Source organism: Notechis scutatus, chromosome 2 (assembly GCF_049901735.1).
Source record: "Notechis scutatus isolate UNSWTSFEM ecotype Mainland chromosome 2, rNotScu1.2, whole genome shotgun sequence".
NCBI classification, from domain to species: domain Eukaryota; kingdom Metazoa; phylum Chordata; class Lepidosauria; order Squamata; family Elapidae; genus Notechis; species Notechis scutatus.
The window spans coordinates 68119435-68142536 of NC_142010.1; the positions used below are offsets into that span (position 1 = coordinate 68119435).

Genomic DNA, 23102 nt, shown 5'->3' on the forward strand with positions numbered 1-23102 from the left:
TTCAGAACACATACCTTCCGGTTCAATGATTCAACCATAACAGAAAATGCTGGTGAAGTAATTATTAGTATGTTCCAACAAGCCTAGGAGCAGTGCACATTCTATCCCCTTTATTCATCCTCCAATGTAAATGAAGTTGGAGGCATTTGGGTCTTTTTCCACAACAGATCGTGATTTGGGAAAACCTGAGTTAAAGAAACCATGGTTTATACAGCCCCGGCTTAAACTACTCATGCCAATATTTGTGCACCATGAAGAACTGTGCTTAATTTAAATGTAGCAGCGGATGCTTTTAGAGTTCTTTTTATGGATATGAAACAGGAGGGCTCAACCGGCGGAACAGGAATGTCAAAACCCCAGAGGCTTGCCCTGGCTACTTCCTATAGTAGGAAACTGTGGCTTCTGTTACGTTTAAATAATGGCCATCATGGGATACTTTTGCAATTTCTGTTTTTCATTAACACAGTGCCATATCCTATTTGTCATTTATCTGCTCTCTGTACTGTGTATTTCCCTCTTTACTGGATGGCTGAACTTTTCACCTTTTCCAGGTTGGATGTATTACTCTTTGCTTTGATCCTTGTATCACATAAATCTGAATGAAATTCAGTTATCTTTTCAATTTCATAATAGAACCTTGCATAACTTTTAAAAAAAACTTTTAAGGTTTGCATACTGTGCATCCAATAACTGCCTGATCTCTTGTTGGTGTGCTTAAAGGTTTACAGGCATGCTAAAGTAAGCTGGGTTGCCTGCTTCTGATTATTTTTTTGTGCTAGGAATGACAAATATTAATCCAGGAATAAGGTGGAAGACTGAAATCAGTGTTTGCTTTAGCTGCATAAGAAAATGCACAATGAAGAAAATGTCCCTGGGCCATGATTAGCAGCGTTTTTGAAACTATCGACTGCATAACTAAGAAAAATATTTGCAAAATAATATTTGCAAAATATTTTGGCACAAACCTGCTAAGGTTGCTAAATCCGAACACCAGATTGTATATTTCAAGGAGATCTATAGCACCACTGCTTTTGTGAGAAATAACAGCTAACAATCCTCTTGTCTGAACACGTGAAGATTGTGAATATTAGGATAGGAACTTTTTTCTGAGTTGAAAAATCAGGAGAATCAGTACACCTAACAATCAAGTACATTTCACAAGCAAGGCAAAAAATTCAATCTACTTGGTAATTTCCTACCAAGTACTTTTCTTAAAGAGTGAAAGGAAGAGGAAGCAGGAGTTGTCAAAGGAAATATAAACTGACTGACTGTAATGGTCACTGAGGATATTTGATCAGTGTAGTTTATAAAGAAGCTTCCATGAGGCATCACAGCTTTGGCAGCCACTTAAAGGGGGTGGAAGGTGGGGAATCCCAGTTTCTACAGAGAAATTATTTGGGCAGATGTGGTGTAGGTCCCAAAGAGGGGAATTCACAGTAGATGATCTCATCAACTTCTCCCAGGTGATTATTTCAGTATTGTTTAGTATAAGTCTGAGTCATAGAAGATTCAGCCTCTGGGACATTGCTTCAGGCAGATTGTGATCTGGCTATGTTTGGCATGTTCTTTGACCAGAGAGAGTATAATAAGTCTTTATTTCACGTAGCTGATTTCAGTAACATAGACACCGATTGGGTTCTCACAATTGTGCTAAGCCACACTGTATTTTCTTGGTGATTTGGAATTGATTTAGCATGCTGTGTGAGTCAATTCAGTATGATTTGATACCATTAGGATTTTATGACTTAATAGGTTATGTGAACTTAGCTGAGCAGTTATTAAACCAAATTGGTGGTTAGCACATTTAACAATACCAGGCTATAGTAAACAGGAATTTTTCACACTCTTGGGTGTATGAATGTGTGACATCCTTTTAGACTGTAAATCTAAGAGCAGAGACGGTTTTTTTAATTGGTCTGTAAGATATACTTTCTGAGATAAGGGTTAAACGAAGCCCCAAACAGGTTAAAAAAAAGTGGATAATCAGTGGCAGTCCAGTTTAAATGCTTATGAACTTCCCAGTTATTTCACTCAGCATTGCCATAGATTAATGATACCGTCATGCTCATCTAAAAGTGATAGTTTCTTCATTTGTCAACATTTTTTGGACCTATGAGGATAGCAAAATGCAAAAAAAAAATTGTGGGACATGGAAGCTATTAAGAAAAAAATTCTGTAGCCCCTGTTTACAGCATTAGTGATAGAAAAATGGCCATAGAATGAGAAGTAGGTATTTATTGCAAATGCAAAATTAACATTTACAGTGCACAAAAATAAGACTTAAATCAGAAGCTTAATATTTAACCAAACAAGTCGATGTTTTGGGCATTTTTCATGTTCTTAACACAAAAATGTATACAATGCTGTTTTTTAACAGAGTTCTGCATATTTGCTTTTTAAATACGCTGGACCAGTGGTGGGATTCAAATTTTTGTAGCACCAGTTCTGTGGGAGTGGCAGGATTGTAAAATCTCCAGTCAGAGGTGGCATGTGCCAGTTCTCCAAACTACTCAAAATTTCTGCTACCGGTTCTCCAGAACTGATCAGAACCTGCTGAATACCACCTCTGCGCTGGACCTTTACCTTGGGAATGTTTGATTTCCAGATATATTTATAATTTTGCTTGTACTTGCACATTTTCAATACATGGTACATTTGATTCACCTTTCCTGCCGGACTATATAAAATCAAAATTGATAAAGCTTTGGTCATATTTCTGTTTCTTCTGCTTGAACATCTTTTCTGAAAATTTGTCCCATGAGAAGCAGCAGCAATGCCGACAGCATTAGAATTCGTTTAGCATTTACTATTTTTTCACTGGGGTGTGTATGTGTGTTTCTGTCTGCAGTTGTACCAGTTTTAATGATTCATGTCTAAATATTTTTAGAGCTAATAAAAAATAATAATAATAATAATCATGTGTTAGCAGGCATAAATATGGGAAAGGTATTAATACCATGGATTATTTTTCCATTATGAATGCCTGGCTGAAGCCACTTCAGTCCAGCTTAGTTATATTTGCCTTCCTGTGTACTGTAAGCAAAATTCTCATGTATGTTTACTTCAAAGAAACTCCCATTCCAAAAAATGTAGAGGCCCATATGAACTGTAGCCAAGCAGTGCAGCTCTAAATTTCTTTATTAATTCCTGCCCAGCTCAATAGAACTAATCCTAAATAGATTAGCACAGGATGCCATCTTGATAATTAAGGAGACCTTTTAGGGACATGCACATGTATTCATGCAAATATAAACTACAATGTTGAATGCCGAAAGGGACAGAGGGTTTCACCATGACTGCTGTTGTGCTGCTAAGCAAGTTAGAAACTCCTAACAGATTTGCATCTTTCTCTGCTTTCAAGTCTCTCAGCTGCTTTTTGAAAAGCAGGGGCTACCTAGAGAGATGTTTGTTAGAACTGGTGGTGGGGCAGGTAGGCAGGAAGTTGAGTTTTGGGTGTGTGTACTTGGGACGAGAACTGCAGGGATTTATCCGGGCAGTCTCCAAGAATCAAACATAATTAGACAGAAGAAAATAAGATCTTGGGAAGACAAGTTTTGACTGATTGTTAGAGAGAACTAGCCAGTTCCTCTTGTATGGAGTGCTTGCAAAGACCGATTATGTACAGCCAGTGAAATGGGAAGAGCAATACTGGGGTGGGAGCAGATGACTGAAAATGCATGCAAGACTGGTACATTTTAAGTTGTTTTTAGTCTCTCGTGGAATCTGTTCAAGTGATTGTGGAACCCTGTGCTTCCACAAAATCCAATTTGAAAAAAATACAGACTTGATCTTTATTATTTCCTCACTGGTGCAGCCTTCTGGAATAATTAGAAGTTCAAGTGCTTGTACCTTGTCTAGCCTTTACAGAAATGGCACTGGAGTATAATAAATAAAATAGATAACATGATCAGAATTCCATATCCAGAAGGTGTCCTTCTTTCACATAAGACCCTGATTCTCACACCCTCTTGGCGTCTTTCTTTGGTGGTTGAACTCTTTTCTTATCTTTGTCATGACAGATGAATCTCTCAGGCCCAGTGGTGGACATCAGCTGCGAGAACAAGCCTACTTTTATTGCTATGAGTGGTTTCAAATTGGACCTCCTGCAAGGACATATGTTTGATGTATTGCTGACCTCTATCTTTGTAACTGCAATAGGGGGGCTTACTGTGGCTCATTTAGGCACATCTGAAGGACGTGTTTTACAGGTTAGTTACAGCTATAGCTCTTTGCCATATACAATAAATATACCTCAAATGTTTATATTAGAAGTACACAATCTGAAAATTCCAGGTTGATCCTAGTTTGTGGTCTCTATAGTCTTTTCAGAAGTTACTATTGAATTGAATTCTTCATGGATCAGAAAAACTAAATTATTAAAAGCATGGAAAATGGTTGCTACCGTGTTTCTCATATAATAAGGCCGGGTCTTATTTTTTTTTGAGCCCCGAAAAAATGGCTAGGCCGTCTTTTCGGGGGTGACTTAATTCCCCCCCCTTGCATCTTCGGGCAGGCGGGCAGTGACGGCTTGGATGTTGACCTCGGCATTGGTGGGGCACTTCATATTGGAGTCAACGCAGGCAGCCCCATATCCGGGTGTGCAACAAAAGTACTTCCTAACGGCAAGCCCCCCCACCATTCCCCCCCATTTCGCATGTTTTAATATAGGCCTTAATTTGGGGGGAGGGGCTTAATTTCATTTCATGCCTATAAAACATGCTGGGACTTCCTATTGGGGGAGGCCGTATTGTTGGAGAAACAGGGTAGCAATTCAGTTGGAGTTGTTGGAAATCAGATTTGTAGTGACAGGAAGTGAAATGTTCGGTTTCCCATGCTTCTCTGAACAGAGATCATAAATAAATTTGGAAATGTAGTCACAACATTCTTTTATAATCACAATTCTGTGTGTGCGTACATGTGTATTCCTAGATGGTTCTTGATGGATCCAGTTTCTACAAGGCTGAAATGGCCAACTTCTCTTTGGGAGAGAAACTGCCAGTGCTGGGAGGAATTGGCAAGCTGCATCACTCTTTGTTCTTTGCCACAGGAAATGAGGTGAGGCATGTTGAGTTCTCAAGGGAGGCGGAGTCTGCTTTGGACTGAGACATACCATGTAGGATTATTGATCCTTTTATTTCTGGGAGGAGAAGGATTATTCAGAAGATGCATCGATTTTTCATTACAAGCAAATATCAAAGGCTGTTGGTGTCTAGATTCAGTGCCTAATATGCAAGTTCAGCAAAACCTATTGACATAGATTTTTCTGTACTAGTTCAGAATGTAGTTCAGGAAAATCTCTTATCCTGAATCTACTCTTGAGCTTTTGTTGTTGCTGTTGTTGCTGCCCTGTTTAATGTGAGCTTTTCAGAAAGAAAAGGACCTTGTTTGTTACATTAAGATAGAAGGTGCCTTCCATCTCAGGATCATAATGATTGAATTTGCAAATACTAAACTGGAATGAAGTTCATCTGGTTAAAGAAAGGATGGAACATCCCGGAGAATTCCAGAATAGTCCATTTTCCTCCAAGCCATGCAAAACCTCCTTCCAAACTAGCCATTCTAGAAGTAGATTGGAAGTTTTTGGAGATAAATCTTCTGAACTGGAAGTGGCACAAGGTATTGAAGTGTTGCTCTGATCCCAAAACAGTTTAATACAGAGAACCATTTCCATTGTAGATCTGCTAATTAATTTTTCAGCCGTGTCCTGGGTAGGATTATAGAGAACCCATGGCCAGTTTTTCTGAAGCCTGGACTATCTTGAGCTGATGTCTCTGCTGTTTTGATTCAAGCTATAGGCAGGGAGCATGCCAGATATATACGTATTTGAGGCATGCCTCTGTGGAAGTACATTGTATTTACATTTTAAATATTTTTTTTCCTGCTATAAATCATTCTAGGAATATGGCTGATGAAAGATATAAAAACATTTTCATAGATTAGCCCCAGTTAGAGCTGTGGGAAAGACTGTTAATCCTTTTGTCACTTATCTTGATATTGATTGTTCACTTTGCAGGTATTCCGGGTGAACCAAACTGGTCCAGGCTGCCTCCATTTCCTAACGTGCCTTAGCTGCCTGAAAGCAGAGCGTTTCATGGAATGTGGCTGGTGCGGAGATTCATGTACTCGTCAGGGGGAATGCAAGAAACGGTGGAACCAAGAAAGCTGCCCTCCAGTCCTCACTGATGTATGCAAATTTCTCACTATATGATATTGGGCAATAGTATGCCAATATAGTGACTAGCACCCATTACAGCCATGCTTAATGAAGCTATTTGATATTCGGGATTTATTTCAATTTAATTTCCTTGTTAAATGTCTGCTTCAACATTTTTGTTAAATGGTCTTTTTAAAGTCATAAAACACATCCTGAGAGCTGCAATGCCTGTGTTTTTGGATAAATGCTTTCCTTTTGAACTTCACAGCTAAAATGTTGGATTATTTACTTTGCTTTCCTTCTTCTTTCTGCTTTATCGTGATCGGGATTCAGATCATAAAGAACCTTTATCTTCCTTCTGTATTCCCTCCACTTTTGCTTCTGCTACAATTAGCTCTACTACATTGTAGAACTTCTGTAACTTTGTCAAATGAGAGAATTTATTTCTCTAAATATAAGGTACAAAATAAATAATGTGTCAGATGTAAGTGACCAATCCACATGTGTAGAGTTCAAGGTAACTGCTTGATTGTGTTCTTCCTGTAATACAGGAGTTAGCTTGAAATCTACATGTGTGGATCTGGTCACTTCGCCTGACATTAATTTCCCAGACTGCCTATCTTCCATTGGGAACAGATAGATAAGGTTCCTTGGAGCTTGGTGAAGGGCTTTGTAGGTCAGTCCTAGATCTCTTGTGGCTGTGCAATGACTCAAGACTAATTTCCTGCTTGATACCTCCTTCTTGTCTGGCTGGGTGTTTTCCAACAGTAAGGTATGAAATCCAATGTAATGGACTGTATATTAATGTAAGGTATAAAAATTAATAAGCTTAATACAAATTAAGATTTTATTAATATCACAATGGAACATACAACAGAACCAATCCAAGTTCTGCCCAACTTTGTCCCGCCCAGAGGTGGTATTCAGCAGGTTCTGACTAGCTCTGGAGAACCGGTAGCAGAAATTTTATGTAGTTCGGAGAACCGGCAAATACCAGCTCTGACTGGAGATTTTACAGTATCTTTCCCCTGCCACACTCACCAAGCCATGCCCACAGAACCGGTAGTTAAAAAATTTGAATCCCACCACTGGTCCTGCCTCTGGAATGTTCATAGATAGGAGATGGAGAGATAATGTATTCCTCTCCTATCCTAACTAGCATTTGGAAGTACTCTGCCAACAGCCTGAAGCCAACATTGATCTCTTGAACTCCTGACAGAGTTGTCCTCCATGAACGTATCCAATTCCTTTCAAAGCCATCCAGGTTAGTGGCGATCCCTGATGTCTTGTGGATGAATAATTATGCACAACGTTGAGGGTGGAAAGCTTTTTCATGTCTATTCTGAATCTTCTAATCAATTTCACTGGTCTTAATGTTTTAAGTAGTGTATAATTTCAGTTATGTTCCCACTCAGTCCATGTTTTTCCAAAGAATCCCAAACCCTCTAATCTCTCCTCTTAAGACAAGCAGTCATTCTGATTGCTCTCTTCTGCACTTTTTCCAGCTCCTTTGCAAGATTTCTCAACAGCCACCACTGGAACTGTATACAGTATCTCAAGTATAAGCATACCATAGATTTCTATAAGGCCATGACAGTACTGACTTTTCTTTTTTCCAACTTTTTCCTTATAATTAGGGAAGTGAAATTTGTTCTTTTTACAACTGGTACACATGAAATTGACATCTTCATTACAAAATCCACTTTGACTTCCAAAATCCTTTTCCTGGGTATTTACAGACCCTTCAGATTCCATCAATTCATTTGTGAAATCAGCATTCTTTGTACTAGTTTAAATGGAAACTTCTTGGAATTTTTCATAATCATATATGTCCTTTGACATTTGAATAATATATTTTCATCTATAAACTCTGCTTATCCTGAAGATCATCTTTACATCTTTTACAAACTTGTATGAGTTGTCTATTACATAAGAAATTAATATTGCTGCCAATGGATTGCAGTCATAAAAACGCATGACTCTTGGTGTTTACTTTTTCTTGGCAGGCAATAGGAAATTACAACTGTTCTCTTATTTGCTGTTTGTCCAAGTGCAAAAAAAAAATTAGGGCTTAGTGGCTATTTGAAACTAGGCAATTTTCACTTCAAAAAGCTTTGCAGCAACAGAGAGGTATTGTGCACTAAAAGATTGTTGCATGGATACAGCTTTTGCTGTTTCAAGTAGCTTTTCTGTAGCTTCATCTGTCTGTGCCATTAGTTGTAGTCTGTAATAAGATGAGTTAATATTTAGTTAAACAAACTTTAATCAGGTAAACTTTCACCTTCACATACCATACAGCAGAGGTGGTATTCAGCAGGTTCTGACCAGTTCTGGAGAACCAGTAGTGGAAATTTTGAGTAGTTCGGAGAACCGGTGGAAACTTTCCCCCTGGAGTGGGGAAGGAATAGAGATTTTACAGTACCCTTTCCTTGCCACGCCCAGCAAGCCATGCCATGTCCACCAAGCCATGCCCACAGAACCGGTAGTAAAATAATTTGAATCCAACCACTGCCATACTCATACAGTAATCACAAAGGGCCCATTAGCTAAATTATTTAAATTGTGCAATAGAGGAAACCACTGAAATGTCTAGATCACTTGTATATTTCTTAAAGTAGAATGATAAAAAGAAAACTATTATATGAATTTGTTCTTTCTGTTCCTTTGTACAGCTAACTTTTTATATAAAAGTAAAGATGAGTGTTTTATGTGGAACCAAATTTTAGTTGATAATTTTATTTTGAACAGAACAGAACAACAGAGGAGTTGGAAAGAATCTTAGAGGTCTTCTAGTCCAACCCCTTGGTCAGGCAGGAAACCTACACCACCTCAGACAAATAGTTGTCCAATCTCTTCTTTAAAACTTCCAGTGTTGGAGAGTTCACAACTTCTGGAGGCAAGTGGTTCCACTGATTAATTGTTTTAGCTGTCAGGAAATTTCTTCTTAGTTCTAGGTTGAATATAGCAATAGAATTCAAATTCAGGTGGGGCTATGATGATAATCATGCATGTCTGGCAGGAGAGAAATGTCTTTGTGTAAAGTCTGTTCCATGACTAATCGGCAGTTCCTTTGCAGAGTCATTTCTTGCTGGTTTGATCTGCAGCAGCATTGATACTAGCCTGTCTTTAAAAATGCATAGCTGTCATTAAAGCGACCTGGGATATGGCCTTAGGTCACAATTTTTATCTGCATCAACTTGAATCTTTCTGGTTTTGTTTTGTTTTACTAATACAAGCTTACGCCATTTCAAATGATAACGACAGTTTCTTCCAATGAATTGCATCATAGCCCAGCTTTCACAACAACTGGATAGACAGGGTATATGGAGAAAGTTTGTCATTTCCCTTGGACGTTTTCTCTGTGCAGAAATATGTCTGCCCTTTTGATTGCTGCTTCTGGCTGAGTTTGAGGCATAATATTTACCATTTCAGCAGGAGATAGTGAGATTTTAGGGCTGTTTCTGCTCTGGTCATTATCAACGACGCAGAGCAGAAACAAGAAGCAGACCAGTGAGGACAATTAACCAGTGGAACAGCTTGCCTTCAGACGTGGATGCTTCATCACTGGAGGTTTTTAAGAAGAGATTGGACAGTCACTTGTCCAAAATGGTATAGGATTTCCTGTTTGAGCAGGAGGCTGGACTAGAAGACCTCCAAGGTCCCTTCCAGCTCTATTCTGATTCTGAATTTTGATGATAATTATTATTTGCTTTCCCAGTTTCATCCCAGAAACGCACCTCTGCATGGCAGCACCAAGCTGACTCTCTGTGGCAGGGGGTTTCAGTCTCATCCATATTTCTCTGGCACTGCTGCCTTGCCCTCAAGCCCTGGGGACTACTCGATTACAGTAGGAGAGAGGACCTGCTGGGTGCTATTTGACGAGAGCTTAGCAAACCGGTAAGAAGGAAATCTGCCTCCCTTCTTTCTCCCCACTCAGTTTCTGCCTAACTCTGCCCCATACCTATGCTCATACATCAACATTCACAAAAGGATTTCTTCAAATTAACTTCATGCATACAAACATGGGAAATCTGGGTGGTGGTGGTGGAATAAAACATGGAGATGGGTATTGTTACTCAATGAAACAGCTTATTCGCTTGGCAGGAGGGAAAATGAATCCAGGGAATCCACATTTCCCTTTTCTAAAATTTCTATGTCAATTCCCCAAAGGAGCATCTGTCAGTGGGCCAGAGTCGAGTTTAGTAGCGTGGCATCCATCACAAGCCGTGTGGATATCATAATGACAACCTGTGCATTGTGACATCAAATGAAACAGTTGTGTGCTTTCATTTTGATATCTGATGCGAGTGCGAACATTGCCCTGTTTGCATGGCAGGATCAATAAAATCCCACACCACTAGACTAACGAATAGTTTCTTTCCCTGGGCCACCCGAACCGCAAATAAACACAAAGCCACTACCTTATTAAGATGTGAAAAGATGTGAAATCTGAATACCTCATATTACAGTACAATCCATGTCTTGTGTATTACACTTGGCAAAGCGTCACAGTCAGTGTTGGATGTATATTTTGTGTATATTCGTGGATATTGTACTCTCTAATTGTAAATGGGTACTCTTTTTCCCCCCCTTATCTTCATTTTTAAGTGCTTTGGTTTTATTGTATTGCGAACAGTTGCTGGGGTGCATCCACAGTTTCGTTGTACTTGTACAATTTATTTATTTATTTATTTATTTATTTGATTTGTCAATTGTTTACAAGATAATAAGTATAAGTGTATACATAGTTGTGAATACATGAAATGGGTACATGTAAGAAAAATAAAAAAATAAAATAAAAGAAACAATAGGACAGGGACGGTAGGCACGTTGGTGCGCTTATGCACGCCCCCTACAGACCTCTTAGGAAAGGGGTGAGGTCAATAGTAGACAGTCTAAGGTTAAAGTTTTTGGGGTTTGGGGAATAAATTTATGACAATAAATAAATTTATGACAATAAATAAATAAATAAATACATAAATAAATAAATAAATAAATAAATAAATTTATGACAATAAAGTTCTTATCTTATCTTATCATCTTATCTTATCTTACCTGTCTCATCACTGGCTTTTCCTTCCCTCCCTTGTGGACCCCCAGGCTCAGCGGTCAGGGCAGAGCAACTTGTGCCATTATACGTTTCTGCTACCATGTTGCCATGGCTATGAGAAGTCTGCCGTATTTCCCTTGACACAAATAAAGCCCAAATAAAGCCCCTGGATTCTCTGCCAAAGGACAGGTGCTGGAAAAGGCAGAGCTGTGCAGATCTGCCCTGGAGGTGTGAGTCTGTCTTTACACCCATTATGACAATTTTGCAGCCACTCAGTTTTAATGGGCTTTTATTGGATCTGTGTTGTTTTCTTCATAATTCCCCAAGCACCATTAGATAGGAAATGCAGTATAAATAAAACATAACTGGTTTTTTAAAAAATGTATTAATCTAAGACATGCAGGATCTCATTGAATGCACTGAAAAGTATAGAATATAAAAAGCTAACAAGAGAATCAATGTGATGTAGCAATAGCACTTAGACTTATATACCGCTTCACAGTGCTTTACAGCCCTCTCTAAGCAGTTTACAGAGTCAGCATAATTGCCCCCAACAATCTGGGTCCTTATTTTACCGACCTTGGAAAGATGGAAGGTTGAGTCAACCTTGAGCCAGTGAGACTCGAACTGCTGAACTGCTGGCAGTCAACAGTTAGCAGAATTAGCCTGCAATACTGCATTCTAAACACTGCGCCACCATGGCTCATATATACACCATGGTATAATCATTGAAGATGTTCAAGTAGGACCAGGGAGAGCTAGGTTTTAGCCCCTCCCCCACTTCAGCCATGAAAGTTCATTTGGAAAATTTGGGCCAGTCATTCCCAGCCCAACCTATCTCCTCCTCCTTTTGCTGAGGGAGAAAATGGGAGGAGGGAACATTATGTACAGCTCCCTTCAAGTCAGCATAATCTTGCATCTTTTCCTTTTTGTCTTATCCACTTCCTTGTCGTTGTCTCTTCCAGTATATCTGTACTCTTTTCAGTTACGAAACAAAACATTTAAAAAGAATAAATACGTGCACCTTTAAGGATGTACTTTTTAAAACTGGTATACATTTTTGCTTATTTTTATCTGTTACAAAAAGCGAAATTGGGATTAGGAAAAGGAATTTTCTGGAATTTATCCCCTTAAATATTCCTGCCTGGAGAGGTTATGAGTTGAAGTCCCAAGCTTAATGTTGCAGTGCCAGAGCAGCCTTATAGTCCCCATGGAAATCAGGCCAGGAGACATTTCTGTGTGTCAGAGATTACACCCTGGCAATTTTCCCAGAGTGGAAATGAGTAGCAGTTTTTACTGTTTGCTAAAAGGGCGAAGAATTGTTAGAGGTAATCCTCTACAACCCAGTATGTATTGACCATAGTAAGTGTTTACCTGAAATTAAAAAAAAACTGAATAAAACCAAGAAGCCCATGATGAGACAGACTTGTATGCCTTCTTTCAAAAGGGATAACATGAAACTGAACACAATATGTAGAGTTTTAGTGGGGAGGATCCATAGCTTTGAGGTTGTGGGTATGTTTGATATGTGAAACCATTATCAGCCAGGATTTATGATTACATGGAGCAATAGTCTTTTCAGAAAAAGAATAGCTTGCAACCATCATGCTCTGCTACAGGCTGTTGAGTTTTTCCAGCATTGATATGCTTTAATATCCACAAATGCTTCAAAAATCTTTGAATTGGTCAACTGTTTTATACAATATAATCAACAAACAACCCCATTGATTGTTTACAAATTTGAGAATTCCTATTATATCTGTGCTGGAATGGAAGCTCATCCCTCCTATTTCCACTGTGGTCCTTTGTTTTTCATTGGAAAAGATGGAAACTGCGTCAGTCATAGAACATTGAAGACCTAGACCTGAAGATGGGACTATTTCAGAAATTTCGCCCTCTGTTAATGTGAATCTAAGTCTTTTACTGTGAAAATGTATTTCCAACTCTTAGCAATTTTCAACTGAAAGGTGCCTAATGTCACTTAATATGTAAAGCTACCTACAGCTTGTTGAGTTTTTGAAGAGAAATATTTTTGGCAATTCCAAACATACTTTTCAGATTCATACTCTTTGTTGCATTGTCCAGTCTAACACGTGCAGGAGCATCAATCAAATGTTCTCAGCCAACCTCATGGCATCCTGAGTACTGTATACAGTAATACCATGTTTCTCACAAAATAAGGCCGGGCCTTTTTTTTTTTTTGACCCCCCGAAAAAATGGCTAGGCCATCTTTTGGGGGGTGACTTAATTTCCTCCCCCACCTAGAGCGGCCCATACGCACTCCCCTCGCCGCGAGGCTGCTTCTATCAGTCGACGAAAGCTCCCCGAAGGCAGAGTCCCTAGCCGCTTCGGGGCGTGGCATGGTTGCCCATGTCCCCTCACCATTAGGCAGTCTCTTTTGGGCAATGGAAGCTCCCCAAGTGCAGTCACCAGCCATTTTGATCGGCCGGTAGAAGCGGCCTCGGGGCGAGCGCACACACACACTCCCCTCGCCGCGAGGCCGCTTCTATCGGCCGACGAAAGCTCCCTGAAGGCAGAATCCCCAGCTGCTTCGGGGCATGGCTGCCCGTGTCCCCTCACCTTTAGGCAGTCTCTTTCAGGCAATGGAAGCTCCCCAAGTGCAGTCACCAGCCACTTCGATCGGCCAGTAGAAGCGGCCGTGGGGCGAGGGGAGTGTGTGTGTGCGCTCGCCCCAAGGCCGCTTCTACCGGCCAATCGTAGTGGCCGGTGACTGCACTTGGGTAGCTTCCATCACCCGAAAGAGACTGCCTAATGGCGAGGGGACACGGGCAGCCATGCCTCACCCCGAAGCAGCTGGGGATTCTGCCTTCAGGGAGCTTTCGTCGGCTGATAGAAGCGGCTTCACGGCGAGGGGAGCTTCTACCGGCCGATTGAAGTGGCTGGTGACTGCACTTGGGGAGCTTCCATCGCCCGAAAGAGACTGCCTAATGGCGAGGGGACACGGGCAGCCATGCCACGCCCTGAAGCGGCTGGCGACTCTGCCTTCGGGGAGCTTCTATTGGCTATCGGGGTATTCTAGCCTAGGCTACCTGCAGGGCACTCCTAAAGGCAAGTTTTCTCCCCATCCCCCCACCCTTTCCCCCCATTTCTCTTCACCTCATGTAGTTTTAACAAACGATGTGAGAAATGGTGGGGAAACGCATGGTTTAAATAGGCCTAAATTTTGGGGGTGGGGCTTAATTTCACCTCATGCCTAGAAATCATGCTGGGCCTTCCTATTGGTGGAGGCCGTATTGTTGGAGAAACACAGTATAAAACTGGTAGCTCTGAAGAGCAGCAGACGCCGAACCGGATTGATGTCTGCTGCTCTGTTTGTCCCGCTCATCTGCCCGCCCGGGCTCTTGGCTGGCCTTTATTTCCTGCTTTTTCAACCTCAGCTGCTTTGCGTGGCACAGCTGAGGTTGAAAAAGCAGGAAAGAAGAGGTTTTTCAAACGTTGTGCACCTGCGCGCAGCGCTTGTCAGCTGTTCAGATGGCACAGCTGAGTTTTTTTGGAATTGCTCTACACGCGCACATGCGCAAAATGCACTCTCACTGAACCGGTAGTAACACCAATTGAATCCCTCAACTGAACAAAGTCTATGTCAGATGTTTAGGAACCAGGACAATTTTATGATAAGTGGTCTCCTGGAACAAACCATACCTGGTTGAGACAAGAGAATCTGGAATGAAGGGAATGCTAGTATAAAGCAGACCTAATGAAAGGAGATATATGAAATGTATGAGAGAACTATGGATTATCATTACCACTTTATCTATTACAGAACACGGCTGCTGATATGAGGCATAGGATCATGGACCCTAGCCATCCACTTATGTTATTTAATAGGGTATTTTCTCCTAGACTGCATTATTTTAGAATGATGCTGTCCAAAGCAAGGGTCTCCAACCTTGGCAACTTTAAGACTTGTGGACTTCAACTCCCAGAATTCCTCAGCCAACGAATTATTTTTGATACTATCCTTGTTTTCTTTTGCCATAGTCATTCTCAGAGGTGGTATTCAGCAGGTTCTGACCAGTTCTGGAGAACCGGTAGTGGAAATTTTTAGTAGTTTGGAGAACTGGCTAATACCACCTCTGACTAGTCCCACCCCCATCTATTCTCTGCCTCCTGAGTCCCAGCTGATTGGCTGGGTCTTCTTTTGTTGCCCTGTACAGAAGAACGGAGCTGGAAAGCAGGTTACTGGGGTGGGGAGGGAATGGGATTTTTCAGTAACCTTCCCCTGCCATGCCCACCAAGCCACGCCCGCAGAACCGGTAGTAAAAAAAATTGAATCTCACCACTGGTCATTCTGTATCTGTTTTCAGGTCTTTGTACTTTGTGATTTTTCTTTAATTTTTGTCTTCTATTCTTCTGTCTCCAGACATTGGAACATCTACCATTTTTCTTATCAACAGTTTCTAAGTCTGGGCTGGGGTGTAATGTGGTAAATAGTCCCCTGTTTGAATGCTAAAGTCCCAGAGTGCTTTGCTTCTTTATTTTCTATTACTTGTCTGCTTTGTAGTCTCATGAGTTCTATTATTCCTAACTTACCTGTATTTATTTATCAGCTTCACTCTAGAAGATCAAACTACCTTCATTTAAATCTATTACAGCTTTATTTTTTCTTAGTTTCGCTGAACAAAACCAACCTTCCTTCCTCCCTCCCTCCCTCCCTCCCTCCCTCCCTCCCTCCCTCCCTCCCTCCCTCCCTCCCTCCCTCCCTTCCTTCCTTCCTTCCTTCCTTCCTTCCTTCCTTCCTTCCTTCCTTCCTTCCAGTTTGAATTGTAAAATGAGATCATCATAATCTCCTGTTACAACTCAAATCACAATTTCCATAAACCAGGGCTGTCACCAAATAGGCCCATAAATATTGAGCTCCACTATCTGTTATGGCTTTGGACAGTCAAGGGTTTTTGATAAGATAGTTTAAATTATCAGCTCTGGTCATACCCATGTCATATGCAAAATTCCCTGCTAATCAAAAAGATAGTACTGGTCAGTTTTGACACATTTTGGACAGAATGCTGCACATTCAGCCACAATTCAGTTTTATTCCAGATGTGCTCATCTTATGCTGTACAAGCTAGCATCTCCACTGTATAAGGTAGCACACACAACTGCTTAGAACCCATCGACTAGGAGGTATATGCTGTGCACCTAGGGGTACATGAGTTCTCTTCTGGCTTAGCCTACATTTGGCATGTGACCCTTGACACATCACATTAAACTGGATTCCTAGCTCCCCACCCACCCCAACACTATCCATCCCTGAAGTAAGGCTTTAATGTTCTGTGGAATTGTTCCTTTCCACAACAATCAAATGGTACATTCCTGCTACCAGCTAAGAATGGGAAGAGGTGACTTTCTCACTCTTTCTACTACCTGATCAGAGTACATCATTCCAAAGTCAGTAATCTTAGGCTAAGCTCAAGGTTAGTTACTCATTAATAGTACATGATTTTATGAAAAGGGTATTATTTCTTGATGCTAAAGAATCCTTAGATTGTAGTAAGTTATTATAATCGGTATTTTCTTCATCCTTTCTTCACACTACCTGCTTTCTAGGTATAATGAAGTGCCAAAGTGGAAGGATTTTGCTGAAGTTCTTGTCTGCATCTTGTCACCAAAGGGAATCGAGAAGATCATGGAACCACAACAAATTAATCTGACCATTACAGAGAATGCAGCAAGCCCATTTTATATCACTGGCTCCTCAATCCTCAGTGGTTTTACATTTATGGTGAGTTTAATACAGTTACTCCTTGAGCATTTGCTAATTTTCTTACAACAAATTGCCCTTGATGTAATAAATAGTTCCTGATAAGCACTGGCGTCCAGCAATGGAGAGTGTTAAAGCTCTGTAGCAGATGTAGATACAGGTCAGTGGAGAAAAAAAATAGATGGAATTTCTGGCCTCAACATTTTAAGCTATCATTCCCATAATGCCTGTTAGACTGGGAACGGTGATCGTTGGCATTGCTATAATTTTATCCAAAATACTCAAACTATAACTTCTTGGCTATAAACTATAATTGAACATATGCAGAAGATTTAATGTTCTATATAATCAGTGGTTTTAACAATATTGTAATCAGATAAATATTTGGTTACATCAAAACAATGTGTTACTGCTTGTTCTATTCACCATCAACAGCTGCCAAACATAACTTCCATTCACCCTGCCTATGGTCCAATGGCTGGAGGAACAGAGATCTTTATTCGAGGAGAAAACCTTTTCGTGGGAGGCACAAGGAAAGTGATGATTAATAATCTAGATTGTCCTGTGGACAGTGAGAAAAGGTATGAAAAACAGTGCTTTCTTCTTGCTTCACTGTATAAAAACAGGATTGAAAGGCTATGGGATATTAGGTACAAAGGAACAAGTTATGAAAGCTGTAACCATAATTTTGAATTATATTAGATTTGAAAATGCAACTGATAGGTACGACATCTTTTTCTGAAGATGCTGGGCCTTGAAAAACTTCTTGGCAATTCACTTGGGCCCTTCAAGATTAGAAACATTTAGAGTCTTCATGGTTAGAACATCCATACTTGAGCTGGGGCGGGGGGGAATGGACCGGCATTAGATGGTCCCAGGGAGTCCAGAAAGGAATCTTTACTTGCATCTAATGTTTACCCTGGATTCTTGCAACACAGGTATGGAAATCCTAATCAAGACATTGTCTGTGCTGGGTTGTGGCAATAGTGATCAGGATTCTTTACTCTCTAAACTGCATTTATATTATCCCAAGAAAGGAAATAGCTAAAGTACATTGCTGTATTTTTTGAATACCTAAATGTGGACAGTATTTAACTTTGAAATATCTTTAAAATTATCTAGCATCTAATGATAGAATAGTATCCTCTTTTCTGGATTTTTACATTTATAATGTAATGACTGCTCCTACGTTTCTCATTTTTTCCAAATAAGTCATAGACTCAGTTTCTGGTAGGAAAGCAAGTGAATTGTGCAGTGTTTGTTGTAGTGAGGAAGTAATCACTCATACCAATTAGCAATCAGCTATTACTCAGAATATTTCATGCAACCAGGGTTGGGAGGAGGGGTTGCCTTAATGCAGCCATGAAGAAGAAATTGAAAACTAGATGAATAGAGCTGACAAGATACAGAAAACAAAAATAAAAATAAAAAACTCCAACTCAGATGCAAGAATAGTAATATAATCATAATTACATCTATATAAGAATTGGTACCACTCAGTTTTTACATGATGAATTGAATTTTGACCACACAGAATCATAAATTAAGGCTTACTCTACATGGTGAGGGGGAAATTAGTTATTTGTCCATTAACATGCCTTCCCTGTATTGAATGGCCTGTATTTAATTCCCTAGTTTTGTAGAAAAGAACACTTTCCAGGGACCTAACTCTCAACATGCCTGGTGCAATAGAAAAACTCTTTCCTAAAGAGCCAAATGCCTGGAGAGTTCCAAGTGCTGGTTTCATTATTAATCTAGCAAAGAAATACAATGCAATACAAGTTCTTAACAAACAAAGCCAGGAGCCCAGATGACAGGCAACCCAGATCTTATAAGATTTCATCACATTATAAAGAACATAGCCTAGTTTTTGGGGATTGGGGAAAGGCACAGATCAATTCACTTGGTATCCCTTCTTTCATAAACGCTTGCCTAGGCTAATCATGGGGAAAAAACACAGGCGGTAGCTCCTCAAAGGTACAAAAACCAAGTATATTTACATATAGATACTATCCTATCAAGATACCCTGTAAATTACCCCTTCATGTTATTGCAATAGTGTGATTCTTCCTATTCTATAATTATGGGGAAGTCTGAATAAGTTTTTCCTTGAGTGAATCCAGCACAACTGGAGAATAATGGCGTACATTTCAAAGTTTCCTTTGGATACCAAGAGGATTATATTTACTAAAGTCTTGCTACTGTCATGAAGATGACAGTCTGAACTTGCATTCATAGGAGGCGAGCAGAAGGCAGCATTGCAAGACATGCCTCTTTATGCCGGCTTACCAATTACCACAGCTTTCTAAGTTCTGTGCTGTTCCAAAGTTTATTGAGTAATGTCCTCTAATACTGCTACATTAGTTAGATAGAAATATGTAGAATGCTTCCTACATGAGATGATATCATTGGACCAGACAAAGTCACCAGTATCCTTAACCTGGTGCTGAACCTTCAAAACCTTCAGAGCCGGGATGGTGCAGTGGTTAATCTAGGCTACTTCTGCTGACTGCCAGCTGCCAGCAGTTCCATTCTCACCGGCTCAAGATTGACTCAGCCTTCCATCCTTCTGAGGTCGGTAAAATGAGGACCCAGATTGTTGGGGGCAATATGCTAACTCTATAAATGGTTTAGAGAGGGCAGAAAAGCACTGTGAAGTGGTATAAAAAGTCTAGGTGCTATTGCTAATGCTTCATCAGATAGCAAATACCATTAAACTTACTGAGCTAATTTTAATTTCTTTTTTTCTCTTTGCATAAAGAAATATCTCTGAAATGATGATCCAATGGATCATGGGTTGTCTAGTGCATTCTTAAAGTTGACATTGTTGAATAATATTCTCTAATACAGTGCCTCCAGGTGTGTATTAGAGTAGTAACTCTCAGAATTCCCAACTGGGTGGTTTTAGCTGCTTTTGCTGGAAATTTCGGACTGGCAGTCTTAGGACATGTGGAAAGGGGTTTTCTGGAAAAGTCTGATGCAGAAGAAACGGATAAAAGATCTATTGGTAAGGAGAGTTCTGTCATGCTTTTTTTCCCCTTCTCCCTAGTCAGAGAGAAGAGGCCATAATTTGTACCACCCCACCTTCAAGCAACTTGATCAATGCATCTGTGTTTGTAATAATAGATGAAGAGCGATTTCTTTCTCCTCAGCCTTTCTGGTATCGAAAAGACCCCCAGATATATGATATTACTCCCAACTGCAGTTATGAGTGAGTCTCCTTTTTCTTCTACACCCAGATTTCTGATTTCTATCCTACTCTTCCCATGTAAAAGATACTTTAAACAAGGGTGTATATTTGGGGAACATGGATACCAAAAAATCATATGTATAAATTTGTATTTAAAAGCTTACATTGAGAAGGCTTATGTGAGTTAAAAGGCCACCGGTATAATAAATATATATTACAGAAGGTGCAAAACTCTCACATATCAGGAAATTTAATTAATAAATAAATCCACATATTTATTATGGATTATTTTTAAAAATATCCACAAAAATATCTTAGACTATTTAACTACTTCCTTTGAATATTAAATTGTTTTCTACTGAGCTGCATATCCTTTCTTCTTCTTGTGTCTCCATATCTTAATATTGAATCATGTAGCGCTCTGTTCATTTAAGTTTTCTAGTGTCCTGAACCTTTAAGACTGCAGTTTTATAAACATTTATGGATAATAAAAATTGATAAGATTTCACTGCATCTGTCTCATTCAATGGAATTAAGAGTTTTCCCAGCAGCTCCATCCTTTGCACTGAGGTAATTTCCAGTGAATTCAGTTAGGAATGCATTCAATTTTTAGAAAGGTGAGAGCTTCTGATTGGCCTGTGCAGGCCTGTAATGTTAGGAACTAGATACAGGATTACAGTTTCTCATGGATAATGAACACATCACTGACATGCAACTTTAGAGCTCTTAGAATGGAACACCTTTGCTCTTATGTCACATCTTTCCAATTCCTTGCAGGGGCTCCAATATCTACATTTATGGTACCAATTTGGATTCAGTGTATAACATGAGGCTGCAGTTTGAGTCTGCTGGAGTACAAAGCAAAGCTAAAGTGAGTATTTTCAGAAGAGAGAAAAAGAGAAAGAGAATGGTAGATATTTATTCATGAAGACTTTAGCTATTTACTCAAAAAGGGCTCCCTGTGGATTTCATGGCAATTGCCTGAATAGGTGCTGCTTTGTGTTGCATTGCATATAAAATCTACTACAAGAAGCTAGCATTCTGCATAGCATTCAAGGCTATCTTCACCTTAGTCATTATTTTCATACATTTTCTGGAAGTAAAGCAGTCCCTTACATGTGGAAAAGCTAGAAAATGGCTTTAATAGGCTCTTTCAGTAGTAACTTGGCTCAGGCCTTAGGCACTCTTGTGCCTAAGAAATTGTAATATACAGAGGGAGAAAATCAGTCTTGACCAGTATTTCTCAACCCCAACAACTGTAAGATGTGGGTCAATTCACAGAATTCTCCAGCCAGTATGGCTAGAGTCTTAGTTGGCCATTCTAATCCAGTTTGAGATTAGAATGGCATGAAAGAGTGATGACGAAAGTAAGCTTTGCTCCATCTCATCTCCCTTGCCATTGTTTTCTGTACAATAAAGAATCCTAACTGTCTCGAAACAAGCAAGAAGCTGGAGAAGTCGAACATGATTCCACTTGCAGTGGCTTGTTCTCCAGCTAATGGAAGATGCAGAGTTTGCACAGCTGTTCTCCTCACTTACTCTGAACCATCTCAAGTTCAAGATGGGCAGAGATATCAGCAATTTTACTCAGAAACTGATTAGGAAAAGAGCAAGTTGTTCAAGAAAATGATTTCTTCTAGCTTTGAGTACATGTTTGTATATGAGTCAAGGTACAAGATAAAGGTGATCCTTAAATATTTTTTAAGGACTTGGAAGGTTCTGACATCGCATATGTAAATGATGTTTGGTTTTATCTTTAACATTTCTTTTAAAAGTTCTTCCATTTTTAGTACAATCGTTTTTGTCACTTCTCTTTTGTATTACTTTTCCCCCTATCCTTGTTTAGATTGATTTCATCTTTATTTTCATTTTTATAGCTGCTTCTAGAATTCTTTTTACTTCGTGTGAATTAGCTTTTCTTCTGCTTATTATAAAATGATTGACCTCATTCTATAGCATTAAAGTGTTGGAAACTGTGATTAATCTGTTTAGCAGATAACAAACTCGCTGGATATTGTTGAAACATTCCTTGTGTTGCATTACAAATCTTTTGGTATAGGAGAAAAGAACTGAATTGGACATGGAAATATAATAGTTTTCTGCTATAGAAATTCCACTATTACTTGGCTGTTTCCAAAACTTTAATGGCCAATGCTTCTTTCTAATTCTGTAATTCTACAATTATATGTGCTATATATACACACCTCCAATCCTCCCATTCTGTAACTCTGTGATTCATACTTACATTCAGAAGAGAATGTCACAGATGAAGAGAAGAGACATTGAAGAAAATCTTCTCTAAGAAGGTTGAATTATTTTCACCCATTATATGAGGGACAAAATCCATATCACAGATTTGAAAAGAATCACACATCCAAGAAATTACTAAATTACAAGATACTATTAAAAAGAGTGCATCTCATTCTGATATTTATATATTAAATCAGCTTGTATACATTGTAAATGCTAACCTTTTTATTTACAATAGCCAGTATCAAAGAATCTAAATAATTAGGGTTTCCATCACTGTATAGGAAAGACGTCAATAGTTCTCCTCCACTGAAGCCTTCTTCCTTCAGAGACTGGGTGGTCATTTGTCAGAGATGCATTAGTGAATATCTCACTGAATAGGAGCTGGGTGAAATGTTCTTTTAGGTCTCTTCCAGCTTGGTGATTCTATAAGTCTAAGTAGCAATGATAAATTTGAATGAAATGTAAGGCTTATTTTTTCCTTTTTTGGCAAATTTAAATTATGGTTTTAATTGCCTCCTTTCAGTCCTTTGAACTTGCCAGAATAGTTAAATAACTGCTTCAAGGATGTCAGTGAACTCAGTCAGCAAAAAGAAAAGTGGAAAGGAAATTCTATGTCACACAGTTTTCCTTTAATTTAGAGGATGCATGTGCCGCCATTTTTCACATTCAGATATATTCTCGAGCTCTGAACACTTTCCTATAGCAATTCCTTTTATGGTCTTTTTCATTTTGC

General features: G+C 39.5%; 1 protein-coding gene across 3 annotated transcripts in view; it reads left to right on the top strand.

Moving 5' to 3' along the window:
* MST1R (macrophage stimulating 1 receptor) overlaps positions 1–23102 on the top strand; it is a 62374-nt gene that overhangs the window by 19725 nt on the left and 19547 nt on the right. For all 3 annotated transcript variants that reach the window (XM_087955006.1, XM_087955007.1, XM_087955005.1), the window contains 8 exons: positions 4020–4208; positions 4930–5055; positions 6014–6184; positions 9873–10051; positions 16773–16947; positions 17362–17507; positions 19976–20137; positions 20894–20987. In XM_087955006.1, the coding sequence (XP_087811132.1) occupies positions 4020–4208; positions 4930–5055; positions 6014–6184; positions 9873–10051; positions 16773–16947; positions 17362–17507; positions 19976–20137; positions 20894–20987 (1242 nt within the window). The remainder of the gene's footprint in view (positions 1–4019; positions 4209–4929; positions 5056–6013; positions 6185–9872; positions 10052–16772; positions 16948–17361; positions 17508–19975; positions 20138–20893; positions 20988–23102) is intronic.